Here is a 27,322-nt window from a genome sequence, read left to right as displayed (position 1 = left end):
AGTACACAAATTAAAAAAAAAAAAAAAAAAAAAAAAAAGACTAAATAATTTGCTCCACCCCACAGTGAATAAGACAAGACTTGCTGGTTTAAATGGCAGTCAGGGAGATTTAGACTTACATTTCCAACAATAAGGATGATTAAGGATTATCTGCAGACATGATACAGGTTTGGTGATCTTGTCTCAGGGCAAGAGGATGGAGTAAATGACCTCTCAAGAACCTTTAGAGCACATTTTCTACCACTCTACATGTTAAACAGAGCTCCAAATCCATCTTACTCAGTTCTCCCACTTCCCTCAGCCTTAACAAAGAAATCCTTTTTCTCTCAGGCTGATAGTCCAGCACTCTCCCCAGCTTCTGCTGGATTTTAAATAAGTTTCAGATGTGCCCTTTCTTCACCAGCCCTATTTGCAGATCCTCTCCATTTTGTTCTTGATTAATGTAAATTTGAAATTGTATCAATCCCGGGTGACATTTTATCCCTTCACCACCACAGTGAATCCTCTGTGTAAGCCCAGCACAGCCCACCCTGAGGCAGAACTTCTGTGCAGCAAAGGGTCAGAGCCCAACTCTATTCACAAATTGAACTTTTTTCTTAAGAGCTGGAGCAGTTCCTAACAAAAACATAGATTCTTGAGTACTTCAGCGCTCAGACACAGGATTTTGTTTCCCTTTCTGGAACAGCATCTACATTTTTTCTTTCAGATCTGTCAGCAGAGATGGTGACAAATACTTCTTTTGACAGAAAGATACAAAACCTGTTTTGGGTGACTCAACATGTATTTTTAAGTTTTTTTCAATCCTATTCTACATTATTCAGGTTGGTGTCACATGCAGCAATCTTGTGAAGAATACTTATACTTTTAACAGTTTTAATATTTTCCTCACTGCTTTCCTCCATGTTAGCACTGATTATAATTTTAATTTTAAATTCACAATTAATTAGCTGTGCCATTAAAAATGGTACAGCTAATTAGGTTGATAGGTTGTCATCAACAATAGATTGATAATCCAAAGTAAATATGATGCTCTCCCACTGCAAGCCAAACTCTCTCATGTTTATTGAAAGCTTTGAGTGCACACACATGGGGTTTGCCATCAGCTAATTGATGAGCAGAAATTGGACTGTACACATCAGGCCTCAAACTCAGGCAGCCCAAGCTAGGAACCAGGGCTGTGGGCAATGGAACAGTTAAATTCACAGAGCAGCATTCCTGCAGGACGTGAACTGATAACAGATGGTAACTTTCAAGAATTAACAATTCATCTGTTTCCTTTCAAGCCAGAGCTCTCCAACAGGCAGGCACTGGGAACTCCAATACCAGCGTTAATCATGGACACCTCAGCACACAGACCTGCCCAAACGCCACCCCCTGAAAAGCAACAGATAAATTAATAAATGAATTCACCTGACTAGAAGCTACTCTCTGTCCTGAAGCCTCTGACATCTCAGCACAGGAGTATTTCCTTTAACACATCGTCACACATTCAACTTGGAATTCCTGCAAACCCAACTCCCACCTCCAGAGCAGGGCAATACCCTGGCCTTAGAAAGAGAACTTGGCTATTCTAAAGGAAAATAATGAAGCTATTAGAAGTTTTTAATCACTCATATTAATAATGTCAAGAAACAACAGCATTAACAACTGTCTGAAAAGGACAGGAGGGAGATAAGAGTCATTGCTGAGATGAATTAACTGGTGCAGGAAATACTAGTGTAAAATTTAAGTGAGAGGGCAGCTCAGAATTAAGAGAGGGATTCTCAGCAAGTGGTTAGAAATGCTGGCAGCATATTCTCAGGTTTCCTATAGAGTGTTCAGAACTCTTCACAGAGAATTCATATCTTGTATTCCTTCTCACAGTATTTAGGAACATCTGAACTCCACCAACTATAAAGACCCACTAGAGAAAACCAGTAAGTTCTATCCCACCAACAGCACATGAGAGCATCACAAACACAATCCCAACAATTCAGGAACACAGCAAAGGATGTCAGGAGCCAGCCACAGGCATGTGCTCCCCCTTCTCTCCAAACCCTCCTCAGTGATGCTCCAGGCAAGGTACCCCCAGCAGGAGCTACACCATAAAAGAGTCAGGGAAGACAGGAAACAGCTTAAAGTTAAATCACACAAAGCCAACACTATCATCACTTCAAGTGCCAGTGGGAAAATTCAAGCATATAATAACAGATTAAATAACTTCATACAGAGCCACATAAGAAGTTTGGGCAGACCCAGAAAGTGAATCCTTCAATTTTAAACTGACTGTGTGCATTTAATCTCATTAGACAATGTTTTACAGAGTTTTCATATGCAAAAGAATTTTTTAAAAAGAAATTTACCAATGGCACAGCCATCACACCAGACATGTTCTTCCTCCTTACCACAGAGCACTTCCAGGCACAGACTGAGGACTAAATATTCTTTACAGCAGAGACCTGATTGTTAAACCACGCACACAAACAGATAAATATGCAAATTCCTAGTAAACAGTACATTTCTAAGAAATTAAAAATGAGGATAGCCTCAGTATCCACTGATTAACTGGATTGAAGAGCCTGAAATTTCCTTCACCTTGAACAGTGATGATCTAAACGTACAGCCCACTCTTCAGCTGGGGCTTGAAGACTGAATCCCAGTGTAAATGGGGAGTCCAGTTTCATACAGATGTGGCTGGGTGCTGTGAAGATACCCCATTTCCCCATCATTTCTGCCTGGGGCTGCCTCTGCAGAGACCACTCAGCCCTGGCACAGATTCTCTCCCACGTGGGATGTGTGCTGTGCCCATGCTCTGTTCCTGCAGTTCCCAGGGCACAGCCACTGCTGGCATCCCACCCAGGCCAACAGGGAACACTAAACACTCCTGCTACAGCAGGTACAACACCTCTTTATCCATTTTGACTTTTGAGCTGGAAAGAAGGTAAGGACTCCCTGGGTGTTTTCTGGAATGCCTGGAAATTGTCGGTGTGTATTTATGGATCAAGATCCAAATGTGGGCAGCTCAGAGTGACTTTTTGTGCCCCAAATCAGTGTCCAGGGAGCCCCAGACCTGGAGAGTGTGGACACAGCCTGGGCCTAACAGCCCAGGCACATCACATCACTTACACACAGGCACATTTTTCTCCTGGAACCAGAAACACAGCTCCTCCAGGTATTTAATTTCTGTTTGGGGGAGTGGGCTGCACTGATATTTAATTCCTTTCAGACATGCCCATGGAAGCAAGCTGTGACTGCCTGCAGATGACAGGGCTGCTGCTCAGATGGGAAGTGTAATGTTGCCTGACACTGCCTGTGCTGCAGGAACCATGGGACTGGGCACACATGTCACACTGACTAAAACCCTGTGCAAACACAAAGCCTCAGCCCTCCTGTCGTGGACATTTATGGTACCAAATGAATATTTTATGTGTGACACTAAAATAGCAACAATTCTGTGAGCAACCAGAAACAGGCCTCTGTAATTTTGGCATAACCCTTCCAGTTCACTTCTATCTCAAAAGAAGACTTAACGTGTTTATATTACAGCTCTAAAGATAGTGTAGAGTTATCTGAGCTATCATTTTAAATCAATCAGCAGGAAAAACTGAAGCAGAGCCAACAGAATGTCCAGCATGGACCAGCTTCCCTCTCTCCTGGGCAGTGTGGATTTATTCCAAGTTTCAGGTAGCATCACCCTGAGAAATTGTGCACGGAGCCAACTCAGTGAAAGGTAAACCTGAAATATTTTGGCCTTACATATTAAAATCTTGTGCCCTCATTAGGATAACTGAAGATGTGTTAATTTATATTTCATACAATTATTTTGAAAATCGTTGCTTTGAGTGAGTGGGTCTTTAACATACAGAACCCATAGGGACATCATTATCACTTTAGGGGATGTAATAATAAAATTTCACAGATTTTTCTATCATAAAAACCTGACTGGGGCTCTACATCCTTCCTTGGATGCAGTTCCTAGCATTTGAAAGACATGAAAATGTCATTCTTGCCTTCAGAAAGGAGGAGCTGTGAAGAACTTGAAACCCAAAATGAAGAGTGATCCTTTATTCAGTTAAACCCAATTAAATTAAAGTTGTGTTCTAGAGATGAAATAAACAAATTAGTGTTTAAGTCTGCATACAGATCTGAAGTGGGGGGAGATGAAGAAAATACACTGAACTTAAAAACTATATTTCAGTTATTTTAAAACTTCTTTTTAAAGTTAAACATGACATTTCATATTCAATAGTGTTTTTCTGAATGAGCTTCTCAATGCTGGCTTCTTTCCTGGAAGGTTTTTGTTTGGAACTCTTGAGCTCATCTACCTGACAGTCAAACCTGGAGAGTCAGAAACAAACTCTTCATTTCTGATTCAACTCCCAATCTGAAGCAAACTCTTCATTAATTCAGTTATAGCTGAACAGATTTTTTTGTATCTCCAGTGCCATTGTGCATTAATGTCACATATGAAAAACAGGATTTAAATTATTCAGAAACGTGAAGAAAGCACTTCCAGCAGTTTACACACCTTCTCCTGTTCAGGTTCATGTTTTTTAAGGACAATTTCTTCAAGAAAAGCAGACTAAGAGCTGATGGGGGCTCAGCAATCATTTCCCTGCAGATCAGGTGGAACCAAAGGAAACTCCAAGTGAGTTCATTCACTGAGCACACCCTGCAGGACAGCTCTTCCCAAAATTCCACACCCACACTGAGCAGGAAGAACAAGGCCAGAGAAGCCCAGAGGATCCATCCCACGTTCCCAGCAGGGTTGTTGTCCCAGTGACAGCCCTGTGTCACCACAGCAACCTTCACCAAGAACTCACAATGCGCCCAAAAGAACTCCGAGCTAAATTAACTTATTGCATGTCACCAGTGAGAAATGACTGTTCAGAGGTAATTTTCTGTACTAATATGTAATAGAGTTAACTCTCTAAATTGAATTAAATTAATTAAATGCCACTCCCAGTAAATCAGATTCTATTACATGAATGTTAAAAGAAATTAAAGATGTTTTAATAAAGATTACTAATAATAACTTAATATTATTACTTCATTTTAATTCAAAAATTCTGCTCAGTTTATTTTAGACACATGTCTTCCCCTCACTAGGAAGGAATACCTAATTATTCCACATGCATTACACACAGTTAATTCATAGAGATGGGTTTAGACTTAGCTAGAAGAAGTAACACCAGCACTTTAAGAAGAAATACAACTTGGTTTAATAAGTGACATGCTAGGACTCTTCCTGCCGTCTCACACTTTGGATAAACTCCACACTTTCAGTGAGTGTATCCAGTTTCCAAAGGGTTTCATTTCTGCTTTTTGCAGAAAAAAAAGAAATGCCTTGCAATAAAGCCAATTGCAAAGAAAAAGGAAAACACCATGTCTGCCTAGGTAGGATACAAAAAATAACAGCTCTTGAATGGCTTTGCAGATCTATCTAACAATGCATTACTAAGTTTATTCTTTAAAGTAGGTTCTTGCACTTTGGATGACAGACAGCCAGGAGACAAATCTACAATTCTCCCAATTTCTCCTGTAAATAAAAAGTTAAAACTGCCAGGTGATGGTGTTTGTGCTGTCCCACCACCCTGACTTTAACTCATAACACACCAAGGCGCTTTGGCAAAACCAGGGGCTATTTAACAAAAATCACTTCTCAGAATGATGAACCATGTGATTCAGTTTTATCCATTTTTCAGGCTTCAGGAAGAAGCTGTGCTTGTGCTGAGAAGGCAGCTGGTGACAGCAGAGGGAGCACAAGGAGCTGTCACTTCTGCTGCTGGCCACAGGGTGACAATGACATCAGCCCAATCACCAGCTCAGCTCAGCACCCTGAGGACAGGCAGCACTGCCACTACAAGAATATGGGAAATATGGTAAATAAAGGTTAAAACATTTCCTGAATCTCCAGCAAATGTGAGTTAAGGCAGTGACAGCCCTGTGAGGTGGAACAAGATGAGCTTCTACATCCCACCTACATTCCAGGTATCAGTAAAATGGGATTATGGATTTAAGTGTTTAATGTTACTATGCATCTAAGTTATTATCCACAGATTTTAAGTCAGAATTTTATATATATATTAAGTCTTAGTATCTGTAATAAAGCAGCAAATCACAAAGTCTTCCACAGATCTTCTCTGGGAAGGAATATATGAACAACTGAGGAGGCTGAAGACAACCTCTCACCTGATTTCCCACAGTGATCACTGGACAAAATTAGAGATAACTATATGACAAAGAAAAAAAATTTAAATTATTACGCTTGGAAACTGGCAGGAAGATATGGAAGCTGTAGCAAGATATGAATTATGATGGAGCCTATGTCAGAAACGTGGCACTGAACACATTATTTTCTTCCCATTTCACTCTGAAGACTTTGTCCTGTTGAAAAAGGAAATGCTAGGTGCTCACATGTACAGCAGGAAAAGAACTGGCAGTGCAGGACAGGACAGCCTGACACCCCCAGCACCTGCAGGAAGGGTTCTCATGGTTTCTCAATCAAGCCTAAACAACTGCAGTGGAAACTTTGGGGAAATTAAAGGAATATATTTAGATGTATACTCCAGGGAACTACCTGCAGGGGGAAAATGGGTAGTGATTAAACAGGAGAAATGGGGAGTGAAAAAGAAACTGCACATTATTAAATTGAGGTCTTTACAGAATAAGGTATCTGAAACTTGAGAGTTTTTCATAGGAAGCTGAATTTAGGGACAGAAAAGTAAAAGAGAAGAATTAGCACAGCCCTAGAGAGCCTGGATGACAGAGCTATGCAATGGGGTGAGCCTGAAAGGCACAGGAAAATCAGTTTTCCTTGTACACAGCAGCAGGTTACTGTCCACACACTGACTCAAGGGCTTCTTAATAACTCTCCAATGACAGTGTGCTGGTTTTGGCTGGGACAGAGTTAATTTTCTTACAGTAGCTGGTGTGGGGCTGTGGTTTGGATCTGTGCTGATAAGCCAGGGTGTTTTCATTCCTGCTGAGTGGTGCTCACAGAGCCACTCTGTCCTGCTCCTCACCCCAGGCTGCCAGCCAGGAGGCTGGGGGCACACCAGGAGCTGGGAGGGGACACAGCCAGGACAGCTGACCCCAGCTGAGCCGAGGGAATATTCCACACCAGATGGTGCCACGAGCACCACTAAAGCTGGGGGAGAAGGAGGAAGATGGGGGTGTTTGGAGTGGTGGTGTTTGTCTGCCCCAGGCACTCTGATGGAGCCCTGCTGTCAGGGATGGCTGAATCAACTCCCTGTTCTGCTTTGCCTGTGTGTGTTTGACTTTTGCTTTACTTATTAAACTGTTTTCATCTCAACCCACGAGTTTTCTCACTTTTACTCCTCCAATTCTCTCCGCATCCTGCTAGGGGGGAGTGAGCCCCAGCTCCTGCCTGGGGTTAAACCACGACATACAGATACTACATTAAAAGAAAATAATTTTCCACTAACTGGAAGGACTTCCAAAGAAGAGAAACATAAATTATTATGGCTTGAAAAACAGCCTGAAAACAGTAGCACCAGGGAAAACTGGATGGGCTGTTAAGTAAAAAATGGAGACATAAAAAGGCCTCTGCAGTGGAGGGGAAGACCAGCTCTCCTGGGCCAAGCAGCCAACAAAGTGGGGCTTATGCTATAGAAAAGACAGACTGAATATGAAGGTGCCTTTCAAAGAATAATCAAAACATCTTTCAAGAACATCTGTTGGGCCTGTGTGAGAGAGGGGAGAGGGTTAAGTCCATCCCTTTTTGTTCATCTAAAGGGATATATCTTGAATTTTTAACAGAGTTGAAGAATCATCAATTCTCTCAAACGGTAACTCGTGTGCTTCAAAAGAGAAGTTCATGAGAACCTGTCTGGCCTCCTAAAGGTGAAAAGTCTGGCTTATGAAAAAAAGACAGTACCAGTAGCCAAATCAGAAATTATGCCTGAAATGTTAAAGAGATCCTGGTAACAGGAGGACAGGTCTTCAGGAGACTGCTGAAATAGAGAACAACCTCTGTTAAGGTGGGAAGAGGCCACCAGGAGCCTGAGTCACACCGAGTTCAGCTGCTCCCACTGGGAAGTGCCAATAACAGCGGCTGCCACGCCCAGGGCAGGATTTGGGGGTGCTGTTAAAGACAGGTCCCACAAGGCAGCTGAGCATGAGCCACGGCTGCCACCCCACAGGGGCAGGATGCCTGCAGGGAAAATCACCTCCTCCCCGGGTGCTGATGCACACTGCAGTGCCTGAACCAGATCAGGAAGAACCTGAAGGATCAGGTGCACCATGAACACCTGAGCAGCAGCTCTGGAGCATTTACCAGTGTGTGAGCTGGTTAAGCAGACATTTTGAACAGTCCTGTAGGATTTGTAAAGTACGGGCTACCACCTTTAACAGCTCAGGAAGAACATTAAAATAATCTAGCAAAACACAGGAAGCCAAGGGTTCTCAGAGTAGAGGAATGTCAACACTAGACAGTCAACAAGAGAACACAAAGGTCCCTCAGGCCAAACGCTTCACACACAGTGTGAAAGAATCAAAAACACGTTTTCATTCCCTCCTTTTCTCAAGATAACCCTCTGCAGCATTTGTACAGTAACTATTCCAGGAGCACCTACTAGTGTTACAGTTCAAAGTGGATTTCATCCTTCCCAAGGAAGGGATCAGGTAACCTTAGAAACCCAGCACGTTATCTCAGAACAATCATTACAAAGAGAGCTAATGCATTTTCTGATGAACCTCTCCTCCAGCTCACGGGTTTGCAGATCTTATCAAAACTATATTTATATGCTTTACAAGCCTCCTCCAGGTAGCAAGATGATAATCTAATAATGGAAAGTGGTCAGCATGCTACAGATAAATCAAAGCTGATAGGTCATTTTTTCATGGGAAACTGTTAGTCTCCATGAAAACATGTGTGAGCCAGGCCTCAAGACAGAGAAAAAACTGACTGTGGACATGTTTCTCTAAAAGAAGAATAAAAGTGAATAACATACTACAGTTCAGAAAGTAATGGGAGAAAGAAGCATGCTGATGAACAGTGTGCTTATATTTTTGCTATGAAATCATTTCCAAGGAAACAAATCTCAGACTGCAGGGTGGGGAGGAGATGTGGGATGGGTGTTTGTTGCCATCAGTAGATACAAAAGTGGCATCTTACAAAGGAAATACTGGGGCATATATGCTCTGATGGAGGGCAAATATCAGCCAACATTCTATTTATAATTGGAAAACAGTTATTTTACAAGCAGACTGACAGAAGAATAGAGCATTTGCCAATGCCTGAGCTGCTGCAGTGCCAGAAGAGCAGCAGTTTGACTATTTCACAGCCCACATGCTCCACACACTGCACTGGGGAACAGCAGCAGGGAGCAAAGCACCCACTGTGGGCAGATAAATACCCATAAACCAGCGTGCAGTTCCATCATAACCAACACCATTATCACTGTGTAGCTGGGTTAAAATTTATCCATTAAAATACCCAGCTCTCCACAAGTGTATTGGCAGTTTTGTTGCTGGGAAAGCAAACTGGGATTTACCTGAGAGCACTTCCCACCAAGGGGCACCCTGACAATTAATCTAGACTAGAAAAGCCTAGCTGGTGTTACCCAGTCTGTGCTTGCTCTCTCTTCAAAGGGTATTCTAAGAGAGATGATGTCCTAGGCTAGAAATGCATCTGACAGTGGACCATGTAAAGAGAAATCTGATGATGCACAGGTTGTCCTGCTGCCTTCAAGCAGGGTATCAACCCTTACAACCTAAAGCATTTGAAAAGTGTTTTTAATCAACTGTGTCTAGTGCTGGAAAGCTCCCATTTTTATCTAATTCTAGAACTAACTACTTGCATATCAGGCTTTTGCCATCCTCAACTTTATAAACCCATATAATTCCTAACTGAGGAACCAGAAAAAGCAATATTCTGCCTGTATTTATATTATGAGCAGATGCCTGAATTTGCATAACAGCAAATTACAACAGACAATCTCTAAGGAAAATAAAAACTATCTGAAGAGCATTAGGAGTATGTACTTGAGCCCTTACCTGCTTTTCCATTCCCAGATGAGGAATCTGCAAAGCTCAAGGCAAGCACTGACCAGTGATACCTTAAATTTTAGCTCTCACATTTTTCAGATTCTGTACTGCCTTAGTGTGTGACTGAACTTCACATAAAGTGTTAGCAAGTCCTCCTCATGGTTTACTCAGACAAAACAACCTTCTTCCAGCCCAAGAACACTGCTAGAACTTTTGGGCTGTTTCAGGCCCAAAAAGTATAAACAACAGCAAACTGAGGAGAGCAATCTGGGAGGATGGGACTTCATAAGCTGAAGCTGTAATTGGACAATTAAACCCAACATGGAAATGGATCAAAACTTACAGAAGTGTGAAAACTTGTGACTCGGGGTCTATCTTGGGTAGAGCCATGGCTGGGCTCTGGTACTGCCCCAGTTGTATCCTCTGAAGGCCTTTTGATAAATCCCTGGTTTATTCTTTTAACTTTGTTCCAGGCAGCCTTTCAAGGCATCACCAGCACTGGAGCAAAGCAGCAGCAATTCCAAGCAAGGACATCAAAGCCCCTCTAAGGGGGCAGCTGTCCTGTAAATCCAGTTCAAGCTTGGTGTAAATTATGGAGAATATATTTCATAGTTACCTCTTTTGTTTTCAAATAACCCCAGAGTTATATGTGTGCTTGTTTTTCTTTAAGAGATAAATGTTTTTCCCAAAAGCCTGTACAAATTGCTTTGGTGTGTTGTTGTCTGAAAAGAGCATTTATTTGAAAGCTGGGGAATCTATGGTTTCCCAGGAGCTACAGAAGATTTAAACCTTCAGAACTGCCAGTGCTTGCTTGCAGGGCTCAGGCTGTCCAGCCCTGACAAACCCTCTCTCCTGCAAAAATTCTCAATGCAAATCTCTCTTTGGGTACCTTTGACTTGCAAACCAGCAAGACACACACAGAAAGAGCTACAAACCCAAATAAAGTTTACCAAAGATTATTCATACATTTACTGTTTACCTTTTCTCCTTCACTTCACAATGGCAGCGCTGAAGATACTTGTAATATTTCTTGCACTTATGAAAGCAAAAAGCTAAATTAAATACCACTGAACTACTGCCTGTCACAATCACTCCTCTTGAAAGAAAAGCAGGTAGGAAACCGAAGTTTTTTTCTTTAGTATTTTAACTCCAATTCTCCCAGCTCATCCTTCTTGCTTTTTCTCCTTGACTATGCAAATTACTCCTCCTATCTGCTTCAATCTTTTTGCATTTTGTACTCCTCTTCACCCAGGACTGGACTCACAAATTACCTCAATCCTCTATTCTGTGCAGGCTGTAAAATGGTAATTACTCCTCTATCAGAGAAGTGATATCTCAGTGGGTTTTATGAACAAATTCATGTTTGTTTAAAGATACTTATAATAGCAGAACACCCCCATGATAACATTTATCAAAAAGAAAACATTTTTGTGTTACAAAGCCCTAATGTATGGCCACAGGTTATCATTAAGTTATCAAGTGACTGCATATTAAGATCTAATTGAAGAACTTATTGCAGGGTTCCCCCTCCTTCTGCAATGATGATTTATGGCACATTTTGTCACTACAATGTGCAGCAGTTCAGTACAAACACAGCACTTAACTAACAAGATGACAGAGGCAGATATTCAAGCACAAGCTATAAATACTCAAATGAGTCAGAGGTTGTAAATCTGTTGTAAATCATACCTGATTTGTAGGCTGGAACACATTTTCTAATCTTATGGAAAAAGCCTCTGCTGGTTCCTACAATAATGACACGAACCAGAAAAACTCAAGACTTCTTTTTTAAAAAGACTGATTGTGTCACATTCTGTCATAATTCTATTTAAAATCCTGATTAGATTCTCTAAAAAGCTTCATTTTCCCTTTTTTTCCTATGGAACTACCACTAAACATCAGTAACATCTACCACAGCCAGAAGGAGCACATTATCAATATACACAAACTTAATTTCTGTATGAGCAGAATGGAGGTTACACACACACATGAGCACAGGCAGAGAACATTCTAACAGTCCAACTGGGCAGGGTAAGTAAAGAATCAATTTAAAAATATGCAATAATCTACATGTCTGATTTTGAAATTAAAATAATCCAGCTTTGGAAACAGGTATGCTGCAACTCCTGTCATCCCAACAGAAATGCCAGTGCAGGGGATGGGATCTCAGACATTTTCATACATTCTTTTTTTCCTTTTAACTCCCTTTTCTAGTAGAGCAAACCATGTTCCTCTAGGTAAAATATCCAGCTCTGCCTGTGGGATAACAGATAACCTGAAGGAAGTATGCCAACATTTATGACACCACAATGGTTTACCCAGCACGCTGTTAAATGTTTTCTGTTCAGTCCCCCAAAATAAAATGTATGAAAGCATAAACGTTGGCAGAATAATCTCCCAGTCTGCAGACAACCTCCCTGACTCTGCGAGCTGCATATTAAAATCATCACACACTGAGGAGTCCCAAGGCACACAGCCCAGACAGCCTGGGGGAGGGGACAGCTCCTCAGCAGACCACAGATGGAAGGGAATGATGCTCAGCTCGGGAGCCACTGCACCACTGGGACAGAGGACAGGCAGTGCTGGACAGGCTGCTGAATCCCAGGATCACTGCAGCCACTCCAGCTTCTGCAATCCTGCTTCATCATTCCAGAGCAGTGAGCTGAAATTCCCATTTTCCCCTTGGAAAGCTCACCTCTCCCTTCCTGATGCCCTGCCATGAACATGCCAGACAGACCCACAAGGATCATGGAGGTCCAAAAGGCACAGATTGACCAGCTCTGCTTTACAGTAAAGGGATAAAAATATTTTCCAGCTAACATTTCTAATCAAAATATTTACCAAAATACTTTCTATGTTAGACTAACTGCAATATATAGACTTAACTGTTTTTACTCCTCTGTTTGCAGATTTAGCACTTACCTTTATTTCATATAATGCTGGAGGGTTGGATGGATGCTTTGCCTTTCAATTACCAGGGTAGATGTTTGAGTAACAAACCACTTAAGCTATTTTCTATCAGCTTTAGACAATTACATTCAGCAGAGGTGGGAGTGAAGCAGGCAAGGAATTGATCACCTGTGCTGCCTAACGGGGCAGGAGGATGGCTAGAAGAGAAGCAGGCAGCAAAACCCACCCTGATAGTATTTATGACAAGCACAGCTCCCTTAAAGCCCCTGTAGTTATTACATAACATTCATTCCCATCCTAGTGACCCTTTACCACACAGAACACAGCTCACAATTACAGCTGAATGTTTTCATTAGAAAAACCCTTATACACAAAGTTTCTTGATCAAGTGCAAATAAACTGGCAAGAGTTTATACATGTAAAATAAACACTAATAGCCTGTGCTCAATAGTCCTGCTCTCAAAAAAATTACCATAAAAGAACAACTTGAATGTGCAATAAAAACCTGCTCATTTCCCACCTCATCTAATTCCGCAATGTTTCTCTCCAGCTGAACAGGAAGACTACTTTCATTTGTTTTCAAGTAATTGAGAAACATTTCAGGTCTTTATCAGCTCTCCAATCTTTCTTCTTTTCACATTCCCTAGAATTGTTGCCAACAGGGTATTTATAAAAGATCCAGCCTCATAAAAATACTCAGACAAACAACACTGCAGGGGAAAAAAATAGAAACTGAGGAAGCTGTTATGTAGAGACGATTTAAAGGGTTGGATCATTATTAAAAAAGAGAAAATAATTTGTTTCAATGGATGCAAGAGCTGTGTGAGGGAGCATTCCTAGCCCTGGGCTCCAGCAGCCACATACCTTTCCCCTAAGGGTGGAAATAGGTGTTTATTTTGGAAGGGTTGGTGCTCCACATCACAAATGGAAACATTCAGCTGGGGCTGAGGCCTCGGAGCAAGACTGAACTGACAACACACCACAAACACACCCCCACAGGAAACCTCCTTCCTCTTCCTTCCTTTCCCTGTCCTGAGGCCTCAGCAGCCACTGAACCTGCAGCAGCCCAGATCAGCAGTACAGAACACACGAGCTCATTGCAGGACAACAACCCTGCACCCCTGTGGCAGACAAATCCATTAAAATCTAACTATTCATCAAAAAGAATCAGACCTTGGTCACAGGTTTCTAGCACAGAAGAAGCCAACCCAGAAGGCAAAACTCCTCCCTCCCTCCCAAGCCTCACCACCTGGCCCTTCCTCCCCACTTCAGCAAAGTGCCTTCTGCTCCACAAACACAGCTGAGAGCAAACAAGGGGCTGTACAAACACCCTGCCCCAGACAGCTGAGAAACAAACTGAAAACCCTTCCAGATCCTTCCTGCACTCGTAGGATTTCTTTTTCTCCACCAGGACCCAACCAGTGCAAGCACCTCTCACTGCCATGGCAACCCACTTGCAGAACTCAGTGGCACACACATAAAATTAAGCAATTTTTTTTTTTTTTAAGTTACCACAAAGAGCTCCATTAAGGCATATTTATAAAGATATCATCTACCAAAATCTACATTTTATAAAATGTCCAGTTTCAGTCCAGCCTTAATCTCTGATTTAATACATCCTGCCCACTGGCATGCTGCAGTCCATTCACTCAGTTTTACTGTGCCATCCCGTCATCACAACTAATTTAATTGCTGTGTCCCAGATAGGAAATAAATTTACTAAATTCAATTATAATCCCTGTGTTGCTTTTTAGTTCTAGTAGCATGTGTCATTTATCTTTAAAAATGTATCCAAATAAAGCACTTGGTGCAGCACTGCAATAAGTTTATAGTCAATTCTGAATATTGTAGGAAAAAAAGTTCTGCTTTTCCCTCTCATTTATTTTGTATTAATATTTTCTGTGTTTTAAGAAATTTCTGTTACCTCTCATAAGATCATGCACGTCCCTTCTAAAGATAAATGTAAGGAACTGCACTGTAAAGTGGAAATAAAACATTTCCACAGAGCAACCTGAAAAGCAACGACATTCGCCAGAGAAAGGAAATTCAAAGAAGGGTCCCTTACAGGACTGTAAACAACCCCTGATCCTTGCCCTGAGCATGAACAGGAGGTTTGGACTCTGCAGGACAGGTTTCCCCTTCCAACGATGCTGAACCACAAAAATCTGCATCACTGCTTCTGAAAGATGAAACAATAAATGCCAAAGCTGCTTAATCTCTAACATAACTACCCTTATCCACTGCTGTCTTCTTCCTGATCCATATTTAAAGCAATAGAAGATGCTTAAATATGTGGGATAATGAACAAAAAAAATTCAACAGATGGAGAAATGCAGTCTCTCTACATTTGAAAGAAACAAACTCACAAGCATACCTGAAAAACTGAAGTTATTAACTAGAAACTTACACGTGGCAGTTTCAAGCAATTAAAAGCAAAGCTGTCACAACACAGACAGAAATAGTAACATCCCACAGAGGGAAAGCAGAAGGCTCTGTGTCTCACTCCTAACAGAAATGAAGAGCCACTGCATCAACACGTGAAAATGAATTTAGTTACCCTGACAGCAAAAACATCTGCTGCTGAATTGTGATATTAAAAAGTCATTATAATCCATTATAGAACAGTGGAACCTTTTCACACAGAAATGAGCTGATACAGAGAACAAAACAAGCAATACTGTGAAAACAGAAATATTCCATTTAGATAGAAATTGTTCTTATGTATCTTAATTCCAAAGTTTTTTATGTAAATAAGTTTTGGTGGGACTCACATACCTGTGCTCCCTTCCCCTGAAAGTAAAATCCAGTGTTAGAAACTACATGAGATGTCACAGTGCAGATACTACAGAATTCAAACTAAAACTTTCTGACCTCTCCCTTTCCACACAGGAAAAACTTAAGAAAGAAGTTTCAATGAATTACTGTTACAGAATCGTCATCATGAAGTTATTACTTTATTTTCCTGAATTCATATTACTGAAGTAATATTTAATTTCTGCTGTATAAATCTTAAGAAGTGTATGAAACCTAAGTTGTTTAGTCCAGCCCTTGTGTTAGGTGTGGTTCTTCTCTAATTCTCATTCTTTGGGGCTCTGGGAAGCTCCACTTGCCTGTCACCTAATTACCCACCAATAAATGACAATGCATTTGAGCTGGCTCAGAAGTGAGACACAAAAACATCTGTAAGCCATCAGTTGCATAGAAAGACATTACCTTGCCTCTCTTCTTCACCTTTCTGAAAGCTACAGCTTCATTAATTTTTCTCCCAGGGAACCTGGCAGCCCACTGGCCCCAGAGGGGAAAGCATTCCTTACCTCTGCTGCAAAGCAGCTCCACTCACTTCCCAGGCAGAAAACCCACAGAGAAAGAAAAACAGGCAGTGGTGGCAGCAGGGGGAATAGTTTCTCCTAAGCACCATGAATTGAGTTTACACATTAAATTGAGTTGAATTGTGCAAGGGGAAAGGGGCAATTACTTGTCTTTGAAACAGATAAATAACTACTAACAACTAAATGGAAAACTGCATCTGTCTTGACAAAAGAGATGACACATGCTGTGTTATGGTTCACAGAAAATTAATCCATATATTCTTGTCAAAAGGCTGCCATAGAATACCCAGCAAGATAAGCCAAAGCTTATGCTGAGAATCCCAACAAAACTTTAGGAACATAACAATCCTAGTAAGATATACTCCCCTCATTAAACAGACACAATGAATAAAAAGTACAAGCACGTTTTTTAAACAAGCTCATAAAAACAGCAGACATTTGACAAAGAATAAACATGAATTTACCTTTGGTTTTTTGTTCAGCAGCCTGAAAGAAGAGAAGAACAAAACAAATCAACTACTTGTCAATACTGCAAATTATACCTAATAATTACATGGCCAACTTTTTGCAGAAGCTGCTAACATAAATCAGGCATTGGTTTCATTTAAGGACTAGAGAATGTTAGTTTAACTCCATGTGATAGGAATGTGGGAATGGCAGAAGCAGATGCCAAAGAGGAAGTGTGAAGAATGACAAGAGAGGGCAGCAGCCCATCCACCCTCCTGAGGGGCAGAGGCTTTCTGGACCCCACTATGTGTGTGAACCCTTGAGCACCCAGCAGAATTAACTTCTGTGACTTTGTCCAGCATCCCTTTGAATCCACCCATGCTCTCAGCTTTCTCAGAAGACCTGTTTAATTTTTAATCTGTTTGAAATCTATGCATATTTTTTTATGATGCCTGATTTTTCTACCAGAAAAGACAGCGATCAATTCTTATTTCAAATTAAAACTATCTATGCAATCCAGAAAATGAGGGAGGAGGATGCCCAGGAGTGGAAATGAGCCTGGGATTCCAGAGTGCCTCCAGCACCTGCTGGGACTGATCCAGGTACTCCTGGCTGAGGAGTGGCCACGGGAGGCAGGAGTGGGAGCAGCCCCTTCCCAGCAGGGCATGGTGGGCACGGGCAGTGCCAAAGCCCTGGCACAGCTGCTTGGGCAGGATTTGTGACCACAGCCCCTCCCCAGGCCAGTGGCAATGGTCCAGTGCCAGGCTCACTCCCAGAAGTGAAGCTGCAGCATCAGTACCCACACTCACATTTAAAAGTGAAAGGATCAATTACAATAGGAACATGAACAAACCTTTTTCTGAGCACCTTCCTTCTTTTTCTTTTCTTCCTGCTTTTTCTTTTTCTTTTCTTCCATCAAATGTTCCTCTTCTTGTGTTTCTTGTTCTTTCTCCCTGATAAAAACAAAGGTTAGGAAGAGCTTTTCAGTAAGATGAAGTTTCTCTAGGAAGGTGAATAATCCATATTTGCATTGCTAACTTTCTACATCTCGTGTCTAAAAAAGGCTGCTTCTAATGCTGCAATAAAAGCACTAAAAAAGAGCTGTTCCAAAATTGAAACTCACAACAAATAAAATAGCAGGCAGTGAGAATTCAGAAAGGATAGATTTTATTTGGAACCTCTTTCCACAATCACTCATAAGTGTTGCTTAATATTAGCATATTCTAGGGAAAGAAAGTTTGAAACTGGAAAAAAAAGGATCAAACCCAAGTAATTAATGCAAGTTCTGCTGGCTTTCAGCAGCTGTGATTCACAATATACCTTGAAGATCATGAGCAAGTACATTACTTTGCAACTATTTTTCTCTTTTTGATCAAACACATGCTGCATTAATTTTCCATACGCATCAATTTTGTTCTCAAGAGTTGTAAACTAAGGCCCAGATGAATTCCAATAATCATATTCTGTGCTCATCCTATAAATTCTAGCTGAAGAATTTGCATTAATGCAAAACAAGATGGTTCCAGTATAATCTTGATTAAAAATTAACTCGAATCATTCCAAATCAAGAAGAAAACCTATCTGAAGCCTTTTCTCTGCTTCCTGTGTCCATCACTGAAATAAATGGTTATAGCAATGACCCTCCCCAACATCCTTTTCAATAAATACCAATGCAAATAATTCATTTCCTTCTGTATAACTGCTTTATCTTCCTTGACAGCTCTTCAGGTCCTGATCATTTATCAGCCTTACAGATCTTCTGAGCAGGCTATTTCTGATGGACTGAAGCCATTACCATCACTAGTATTAGATTCAATGTCTTCCAATTACTCATCAAAATCACTTTTAGCCTAATTTACTATTACATTTAACTTGCCAAAGCTTGCAGCCTCCTCCCTTTTCTTTGTTTGGATATTTGTTGTTGTTAAAAAAAGAGGTTTTTAGTTACAAAACTCTTTATTTTTGGTCACAGTCTGTCAGACTGCTTTTTACCTACAGGAGAAACCATCCACTCCTCAGATTTTGCACATTATGTCTTCAAACATTCCCCACGAAACATTTTGCCTCTTAACAAGTTTGCATTTTCCTACATGGTTTCCCTTTGTTATAAAAAAGAGAACATTGTAGCCTTTTGATATTTTGGTGCTGAAGGGCACTCTGGGATTTGGCTTTTTCACTTGCCTGAAAATACTGATCCTGAGCCACTGCAGATGCTTTAATGCTTACACAGATCCTGTATGGAACACCAGACTAAATTAAAAGCAGATTCCCTTCCCTTATGTCACCCCAAACTATAAACACTACAGAATGCAATTCACAGCTCTAAATTTAGGTGTCAGTGCCTTTTTAAGGCACTTTACAGCACTCAGACTATTTACAGAAGTAAGAGATGTGGCAAGACCCAGGGTCTGGAATAGCAGACAGAGGTTGGGCACATCTGGGAGCTCTTGGTGCACCACTGGAGGTCCAGACTGATGAAATGGCATCAAGTATCTGTTTTTTAAATACTGATTCACCTTCTGTCATGGCCAAAAATTCACCACCTGCTCAGCTTATGCCAGCTCCAAAGGGCCACCTTTTAAACCCTGTATTGTAAACTGAGGTTTGGGAAACATCTGCCCTTAGGAACAGCAGGTCGGAATTTGCATTACACTAAAAAAAATGGTAAATCACACTTAAAACAAAGGTGCTTGAAATTGTACTTTTAAATGGTTTCTTGTAGGACTTTGCAAAAAGTGATGACTTAGGTTGCCAAAAGAAACTGAGTTGAAACTGTGACAGATTTGCCTTTATCCCTGTTAGCTCAGTGGAGAACAGACGTCCCCAGGACCTCAGAAACTACAAAGAAACAACATCCAGTCCCTTCGTTTGCACTGCTCCCTACCCAAGTCACAGCAGACTCTACAAAGGCCCTGTTCCAGTGAACTCCCCCAGCTCTCAGACTATTGCCAGAGGAAGTTCAGCTTTTTCTGGTTTTTGAAAGCAGGTGAATGAAACAAGTCCATGTAAAATGAGAAACTTTTTGGTTTCGTCTTGTTAGTACTTAAGAAACCCCATGCCATTACAGCAATTCCAGAACACCACAGTTACATTTAAATCCCCTTCAATACTCAGGGCAGTATTTAAAAACAAAAAAAACCACAGACAAAAACAAACCACCACCACCACTTTGCCTAACATGCAGAGTTTTCCTTAAACTATAAAAGTATATATTACTCAACTTCCTTATTAGGAAGTTGGGTAATATAAGATAAAGTTCTGATCTTATATTTCAAGATCAAGTTCTTTTCCTAAAATACCAGGTTGAAAGGAATCTTAAGGATCTTCTGGTCCAACTTGTCTTGGTCCAGCCAAGGCTTTAAAGTGTCCAGCCCTTGGGATCAACTTTCACCACTGCCAAAATTGTTCCTTACACTGGACTCCACTATCAATTTTTGTTTCCAGGCAATGCAGTGGAATGTCTAAATATTTCAAACTGCAGATCAGTGGATTTTCCAAATCCAAGAAGAGCAAACATTTTGCTCCATTAAGAATACACTGTATTTTATTACCATATTAGCACAGCAATTACATCATCAGAGGTAGAAGTGCCACTCCTCACAAAAACCTGAGGTTTGGTTGTGGGGTTATTTTTTTCATTTGTGAGATTAAAATAGCCTTGGATTAGCTCAGAAAATGATACTGTAATTTTTAATGGAGCTCCATTTTCAAAACTGATTTACATAATGACACTTCTGAATACATGTGCTTTAAATACGCTTAAAATAGAAATAAAGCTCCAAGCAGCCTCTCAGATGGCAACTCTTGCTGTCACTTTTAGGCAGAAATTAGTCATCTAAGAGCAAAACAAAAGGAAAACAATAAAAACATGGCTATATAAAGTTTGATTACGTTGTCAAAGGCACATGTTGCAGCTTTACTTCCTGAGCGACAATTTAATCTTTATTGCAGGAAACAGGCTAAAACATTTATGAATACAAAGCTCATGTTCAAAAGCAGGAATGTCTCAGAATATCCCTGTAGGAGTTTGCCTTGTTCTTACATATGGATCTGAATGGGGAGGGATTTTTATGAGCAAGGAGTTTTACTACAGAATGAAGTGGTGTTTTCACAGATTGCAAATCGCTTATGAAATCCAAGCCTGACCCGAGGTTATCTTTAAAGTGCATGTGCTTGAGAGCTCTGTCAGAACAGGAAAGCAAGAGGAGCTGCAGGTCATGGCCACAACTCCAGCACTGGGGCTCTGGCCTGGCAGTGCCTGCTGCTGAAAGGTTTATTAATCCCTTTAAAAAATTAACAAATCTAGCTTGATTTATTTTTAAGCTAAGTAGGAACTTGAGTTTTCTAGTTGGATTGCTTCCATAGCTTAAGGCACAGCTGGTATTGTGGATCAGCACTGAGGGGACATCCTGGATGCATTCTGCAATATTCCTTTTGGGAACAGTATTCTTCAACAACCTTCAGGAAGAGTCTATTTGTATTATTGCCCATACAGTGTTTTAGAGTTCAGAAGTTCCTGCAGTAATTGAGGGCTAAACACAGACCTGTCTCTCTTGTCATTCTATGTCACACTGCTCCTAACCTCAATAACCTCATTAATTTTGTTGTATAAGCAAGATACTGAAGGTTTATTTAATAACATAAGAAAACTGCCTTTTCAGCACAGCATTCCTAATCTTTGCCTACAGATGCCTTTGTCTGGTTTAGCAACCATACTTTAATTCCAAGATACCTCTTGCACCTTAAATCCTACTTTATGCTGGAATAAACTCCCTTGACAGTTGTAGAAGTTGCTCTTACTGACAGAAATCCTACAACTTGTACACAGCTGCTCAAGCACTGCTCTGGTTTTGACTTCCCTCACTGTACAAGAGGCCATCGTGCCTTCCTGCATAGGCATTTTTTCCTAACAGTGATGATGGGAGGGAAAAAACTGGAAAAAAGAAAATCTTATAACTAGAATTGTAAGGAACTGGCAAATATTCATCCAAATGCAGGCTGTGCAGGTTTTATGGAAGGAATTAATAGAACTATGCATTGTTACAGGGGATAACAGATAACAGAGGGTTTGGACAGCACAGACATGAGCTCTCAAAAACAAGTTCTCAAATCTGGTATCACAGAGTTTCAAACAGAAGGGAAGAATATGACTACTTAGGAAATTCTTCAAGATCTGATTGTAAGAAAGAAGTAGCTAAAATCTTGAAGGTGGAAAAGAGCTTGAAGGGTGGTGATGAAATGGGATCAAAAATAAACATCAAGATAAGAGCATCAAATTCTGGGAAGGCAGGCTTTGATTCCTTCAGGACACCTGAAATACAGACCCATATGAAGAAGCAGGTGCTGCTTCTTGGAAATCACCAGGAACCTAAACAATACAAATACCCACATGTACAGCAGGAATCCTACACCAAGCAAGAGGTCACCAGAGCATTTGCAATCCTTGTTTTCACAAGTGCTGGAGCAGATAAACTAAAATTCTGTGTTTGCCTACTGCTAATTTTGTTTCCTGCTTCGTCTTTACTTGGTCCAGCTCTGTGACCTTTCAGAGTAAATATGGGTGAAGGGAAGGAGCTGGTGTGACTGTTAAAGTGCCAGCTTTGTTCTCCCTTGATATCCAGGCTCAGTCATTAATCAAAAAGAGTCAAGCTGGTTCCTAATTACAAGCTCTCCAATCACCTCAAAAAAGAAAGCAGCATGCAAAACTAGGTCAAATAAATAAGACGGAAATATGAAAAAAAAAAAACCAGCACAAACACACGGGGACAAACTGAGAAAAGCCAGAAAAATATGAGCACTGTACGTGTAAAAAGCAACAACAAATCAACCTTTACGTGGTTCATTAATATGCAAGAGGAAATATTAGTTTTGATTCTTGGTGGGAAGGGGGAGCAGTGACAGATGACCCTGGGAGGGCTGAAGTGACAGTACTTTTCTCCCTAAAGAGGTCAGCAGGGAACAGATGGCCAACAACCGCCAGCACTTCTTTCTCCCAGGGATTTCTCCCCAGGATTTCACGGGGCTCTGGCCAAGCTGGTGCCAGGGCCAGCAAAGCACCCACAGCCAGGCTGCTCCTGCCCCACCTCCACCCCTGCAATGGTCCATTCTGGCTTCTTTCTCAAAGAGCTGCTGAATAGAGCACCAGGCAAAACCCTCAAGATGTGTTTAAAAGTCCCTTTTCCCGAAATTTGAGATGATCTGGCTTCTCAGAAAAACTCACATGAAATGGCAGGGAAGAAAAGGAGATGCAGCTAAACGTTTTGCTACCATTCCAAAGAGGAAATCAAAGCCAGCAAAGGCAAGAACAGCTGAGAAATTCCTGAGAAAAATGGGATGTTCCCCCCTGGCTGGGCCTGCTGTCATTTTACCCTAAGTAATTTCATTGCAGGTTACCTTAAAGCACGAGCAGGTGGATGGGTGGCACTCTGGAAGAGCAGCAGATGGCAAAGACTGTGCATATAACTTACAAAGGAAGGGAGAAAAACATCAGCAAGAGCTAACAAGGATTTGTGGAGGGAAAAAAATAAAGCCTGATTTTATTTTTTTTTTCCTACAGCATAGTCCCAGGTATTTTTGGAAAAGATGAAAGAGAATCAACCAAACTACGTAACTGACTTTTCAATCCACATGGAGATTTGTATTAGTAAGAATATGACTGCTTTATTATTTAATAGTTTTAAGAACTATTATTTAATAATTTTAAGGTATATAACAAAATTACAATAAAAATCCACAAAAGCCCTCCCACAAGGCAGGGACCTGATGAATTTCTGTTGCAGTGTGCCACACGTCCAGCAGCAAAAGTTTTATGAACCACCTGGCTGCTGGAAAAATGTTACTTAATTAGTTTCCAGAATATATCAAGTCATGGAGCTGGAAAAAATTAAGGAGGGACAATATTCAGAGTATCCTGATGAACTCAAAATGCATAAAAAAGGCAGAGAATCAGTGAGAAAAAGCACAGGGTACCATGTTTGGCAGGAAAAATCCTATATAAATACAGCATAAGAAACAAGTGGCAGAACATCAGTTTTGGGGAGACAAAAAAGCAGGTGCTCCAGTGGATTTCACTGCAAAGGCAAACAGTGTCACAGATGGACAAAAGTTCATTAGCTGATGTGTCGTGTCCAGTTAGGGACCAGCTACAGCAAGAGAGACACAGGTCAGCTGGAGAGTGCCCACAAAACAGCACCAGGAAATCAAAAAAGCACAGCCCTTGGAAAAAAACTTCACTTAATCTGAAGAGATTGCAACCCTGATATTCAAAAAGGTGTTAAAGAAAGAGGTAGAGAAGCATGGAGTAAAATCTTTCTCCTTTAGCTGTGGTAAGTAGCACTGAATTTAAATTGCAACAAAGAAGATTTGGATTAGGTAAAGAAAAATCCTCCACACTGCAGCATTTCAAAAACTCCCAACATTAAAATGCATACCAAGTCTTTATAAATATACATTTGGAGAAGAAAAGAGGAAAAACATAAAAAGAAAAGAAGATTTCTTTTTTATGAAGCGATGTTGATATAAGGCCACACCAACTCCTGGATACAAAAACAATTAAGACAGAGAACTGGAGGCCTCTACCAATTTACAAAGTGAAAACCTACAATCTCCTTTCCAGGGAATTGGTGGGGGAAAAGCCTCCAGTCACACCACTGTGGACAAGATAAGTCTATGGAAGAGTTACGTGCACAGTTGTGAGCACACAGCTTGAAACTACACCCTGTAGTTTGAAAATCTGGGTGCAAAATTTGTTCCTGTGGGGAGTCATAAATGAAGTTCAATGAGAGTTTTTGTTTGGCCTCAATTTATGATTTCTTGTTCCCATGTTTTGGAGTTTCTCACTGTCCAGTTATGTCCCTGTCTTGCAATCAAGCCTCATTAATAGATTAGTTGCCTTGACAGGAGATTCCTTCCTCTGAAACATCAAGATATCATCCATTCTAATAGATGTGGGCTGGGACTTTGATACCTCCAGCTTCTGGTGAACTTATCTTGAAATGTCTAAGACAAAATTGATCTCCTGAACAGGGGCAGCAGCCAGATTCCTGCAGGCCACTTAGAAATTCCACCAAATCTGGAGTCTCTGCAGGAGCAGAGCCTAGCTGCCATTCAAAACCAACCAAGAACATCACAGCATTAGCTGAGAACATGCTGTGAACAGCAACACATTTAATTAAAATTGGTGAAACTAGAGGCAGATTTTAGGTCCAAGAGATTAAATTAATAATCCTGCTACTACAAAGTGTAAAATAGAAATTCCAGGATCAGAAAGAGTTTCTGTGTTCCATGCCCTGTCTCAAGGCTGCGTTTCCAGCAGTGGCACATGGTGTTTCAAATATGCCTCTTTGGAATATTGGCTGAAGAGCAATAAAATCCTGGCAGGACCCCAAAGAGAGAAAAGGAGAATTCCAGCTGGTGTGTGCTGCAGGAGCTGGGCTCCCACTGGAAGTTTCCAGCTCAGCCAGTGTTAACTTACTGTGACCCTCCTTTGTGTGCACATAAGGTAAATAACCACTCAAGCAGATTAGATTAGAACAAAAATAAAGCAGAACAGGTAGTTACTATAATTCAATTCAAGATATTTTTCAAAAGCACACCGACCTGGCCTTGTTTTAGCTTCTACTTGTTATTACCAATGATTGGAAGAGGGGAGAAATTCCAGAGAATACAAAGTTTTATAAACTAAAGATGCAGATGAACTACGACTGATAAACCAGAAGATTGAAGAGCTCGTGTCTGAGCACTGCCAAGTCCCAGTAAATGTTTGCAGGGCTTGGAGTTGTTTTTCAGCTAGAGACTTCCTTTTGGTTTTGTTAGCCACTAAGTAGTGCACACCAGAGTGGATCTGCAGGGCAAAACTGTCACTGCAGAGGATTTCCTACTCACACCATCCCTGCTTCAGGTGGAGCCTGGCTCCAGTCTGCTCCCATGCAGCAGGAAAGCATTAACTGCACCCTTGGAACTCATCATCCAGTGACATTTATTTAAAAGGAATCTGATAACTGCACTCCCAAGACACATGACACCAATCAAAGCACAGCAAGTGGGGACAATCACCTGATCAATCATGGAAGTCCAATCCAAATGAAGAGATTCATGTAGATAATCCCACAGGGATGCCACCCACAGGTTCATCCCCTCTCCTGTGGAGGTGTTGCTCTCCACAGTGCAGGGCCATTAGCTATACAAGCTCCAATATGGGGCAGCTTAAGGAGTTAGTAGGTAAATGTGGGCATGGGCTAGAACTGTACACCAAACCTCAGCCATTTATGCATTTCAGGCATGAACCATAGCAGAATTTGGTCCCTCAATCTGCTGACAACACCCCAGGTGCTCCACATGGGTACCACTCAGGCTATGCAAGGACCAAAAGTAAAAAAAAGCCCCACACCCCCACAAAAAAAAGCTTGCATTAAATTCATCACTCAAAGCAGGCTACAAACAGCAAGAAACATGCTATGAAAAACAACTCTCCTCCCCCAACAAACACAGACTGATGGAAAAATTAAGCTACACACTGTGAAGGGTGCAGATAACCAGATTTACATTCCCAGCACTGCCTCCCTCCCAGGCCTGATGATAGTTAGCAGCAGTTGATGTGGCATCTGCTCCACAGCTCGTCCCCAATCTTCTTGGGACATAATGCACAAAGGAAAACAGCTTTGGAATCCAGCAGCTCAGTAAGAGCACAGCATGTTTGTCTCTCCAGATACTGATGGCTATTTTGGTTTCTGTAAATACTTCAGAAGATGAGAGCCCTGTGCCAGTCCCCCTCACTGACCAAGTGTCACCCTTTAGCTGACCCAGGAGCAGAAGCAACCCACAGACAAGCTGCTGGCTCTATTTAGCTGAACTCCAAGAATACTTTAGAGGAGCACTTCTTCCTGGGGCAGCTGCATAGGGATACTGCAATGTAGGAGGCCAGGAAATAGGAACAGGAGCAGCAACTCCACAGGATGTTTTGTCCTGCAGGCTCAGAACTGACCACTCCCAGGGACAGAGGCTGGTGGAGCCAGTCAGTCACCTGTCATCCTGAAGGGACAACAGGGAGCACTGTGCAGCAAACCTTCAGAGCCCTCCAGCAAGCACAGCCAAGCCTTTATGCTCCTCTGTTGAGAAAAAACCAAAAGGCAGTATTGTGTAACTGCAATGATGCACCTTTTTGCCTGTAGGGATTTCCAGCACTTCTAATGCTCCTTTCCCCTTCCATCACAGTTAGGTGTCAGTAATCAATTATTTCTGAGCCAAATCACTTTGTCAGCAGCAGGTGAAAGCACAGTGAACTTATTTATTGCCAGAGCTGAAGACCAGGTTGGTGCACTCACACAAGTGGGGCTGGACAACACAACTTACAGCACCAAAAAAAGGAAACACAATTTACCTGAAGACAGGTATGTTTATGGTGCTGTCCTTATGCTTATTCTGGGAATAAGGTGGTGCTAATATCTTCAGCAAAAGACCCCCAGCTTACAGCAACCACAGGCACACAGGTCCATTGCTGGTGTCCACGTTCATGAGTGGTTCCAGTGTGATTACACAGGCCCAGGAAGGTGAGCAACACCTCCCCTTAGGCAGAGGTGCCACAGGCAGAGTGGAAAAATGCACACACACCACCCCCAGTCCTAGGCACAGGCGGGGAAACTGTAGCA

The 27,322-nt window shown here is 41.4% G+C and overlaps 1 protein-coding gene across 14 annotated transcripts in view; it reads right to left on the bottom strand.

Moving 5' to 3' along the window:
• Positions 1-27,322, bottom strand: part of TNRC6C (trinucleotide repeat containing adaptor 6C) — a 96,173-nt gene that overhangs the window by 59,513 nt on the left and 9,338 nt on the right. For all 14 annotated transcript variants that reach the window (XM_021535800.4, XM_021535805.4, XM_021535803.4 and 11 more), the window contains exons 2-3: positions 17,530-17,629; positions 16,694-16,715 (exon numbers count right to left, since the gene is read on the bottom strand). In XM_021535800.4, coding sequence (XP_021391475.3) covers positions 16,694-16,715; positions 17,530-17,592 — 85 coding nt within the window. In that variant the 5' untranslated portion in view covers positions 17,593-17,629. The remainder of the gene's footprint in view (positions 1-16,693; positions 16,716-17,529; positions 17,630-27,322) is intronic.

The sequence above is a fragment of the Lonchura striata genome, chromosome 18, assembly GCF_050655825.1.
Source record: "Lonchura striata isolate lonStrDom1 chromosome 18, ASM5065582v1, whole genome shotgun sequence".
In the NCBI taxonomy this organism is placed as follows: domain Eukaryota; kingdom Metazoa; phylum Chordata; class Aves; order Passeriformes; family Estrildidae; genus Lonchura; species Lonchura striata.
Note: the sequence above shows the minus strand (reverse complement) of the source record. Positions and strands in the feature narration are given on the sequence as shown.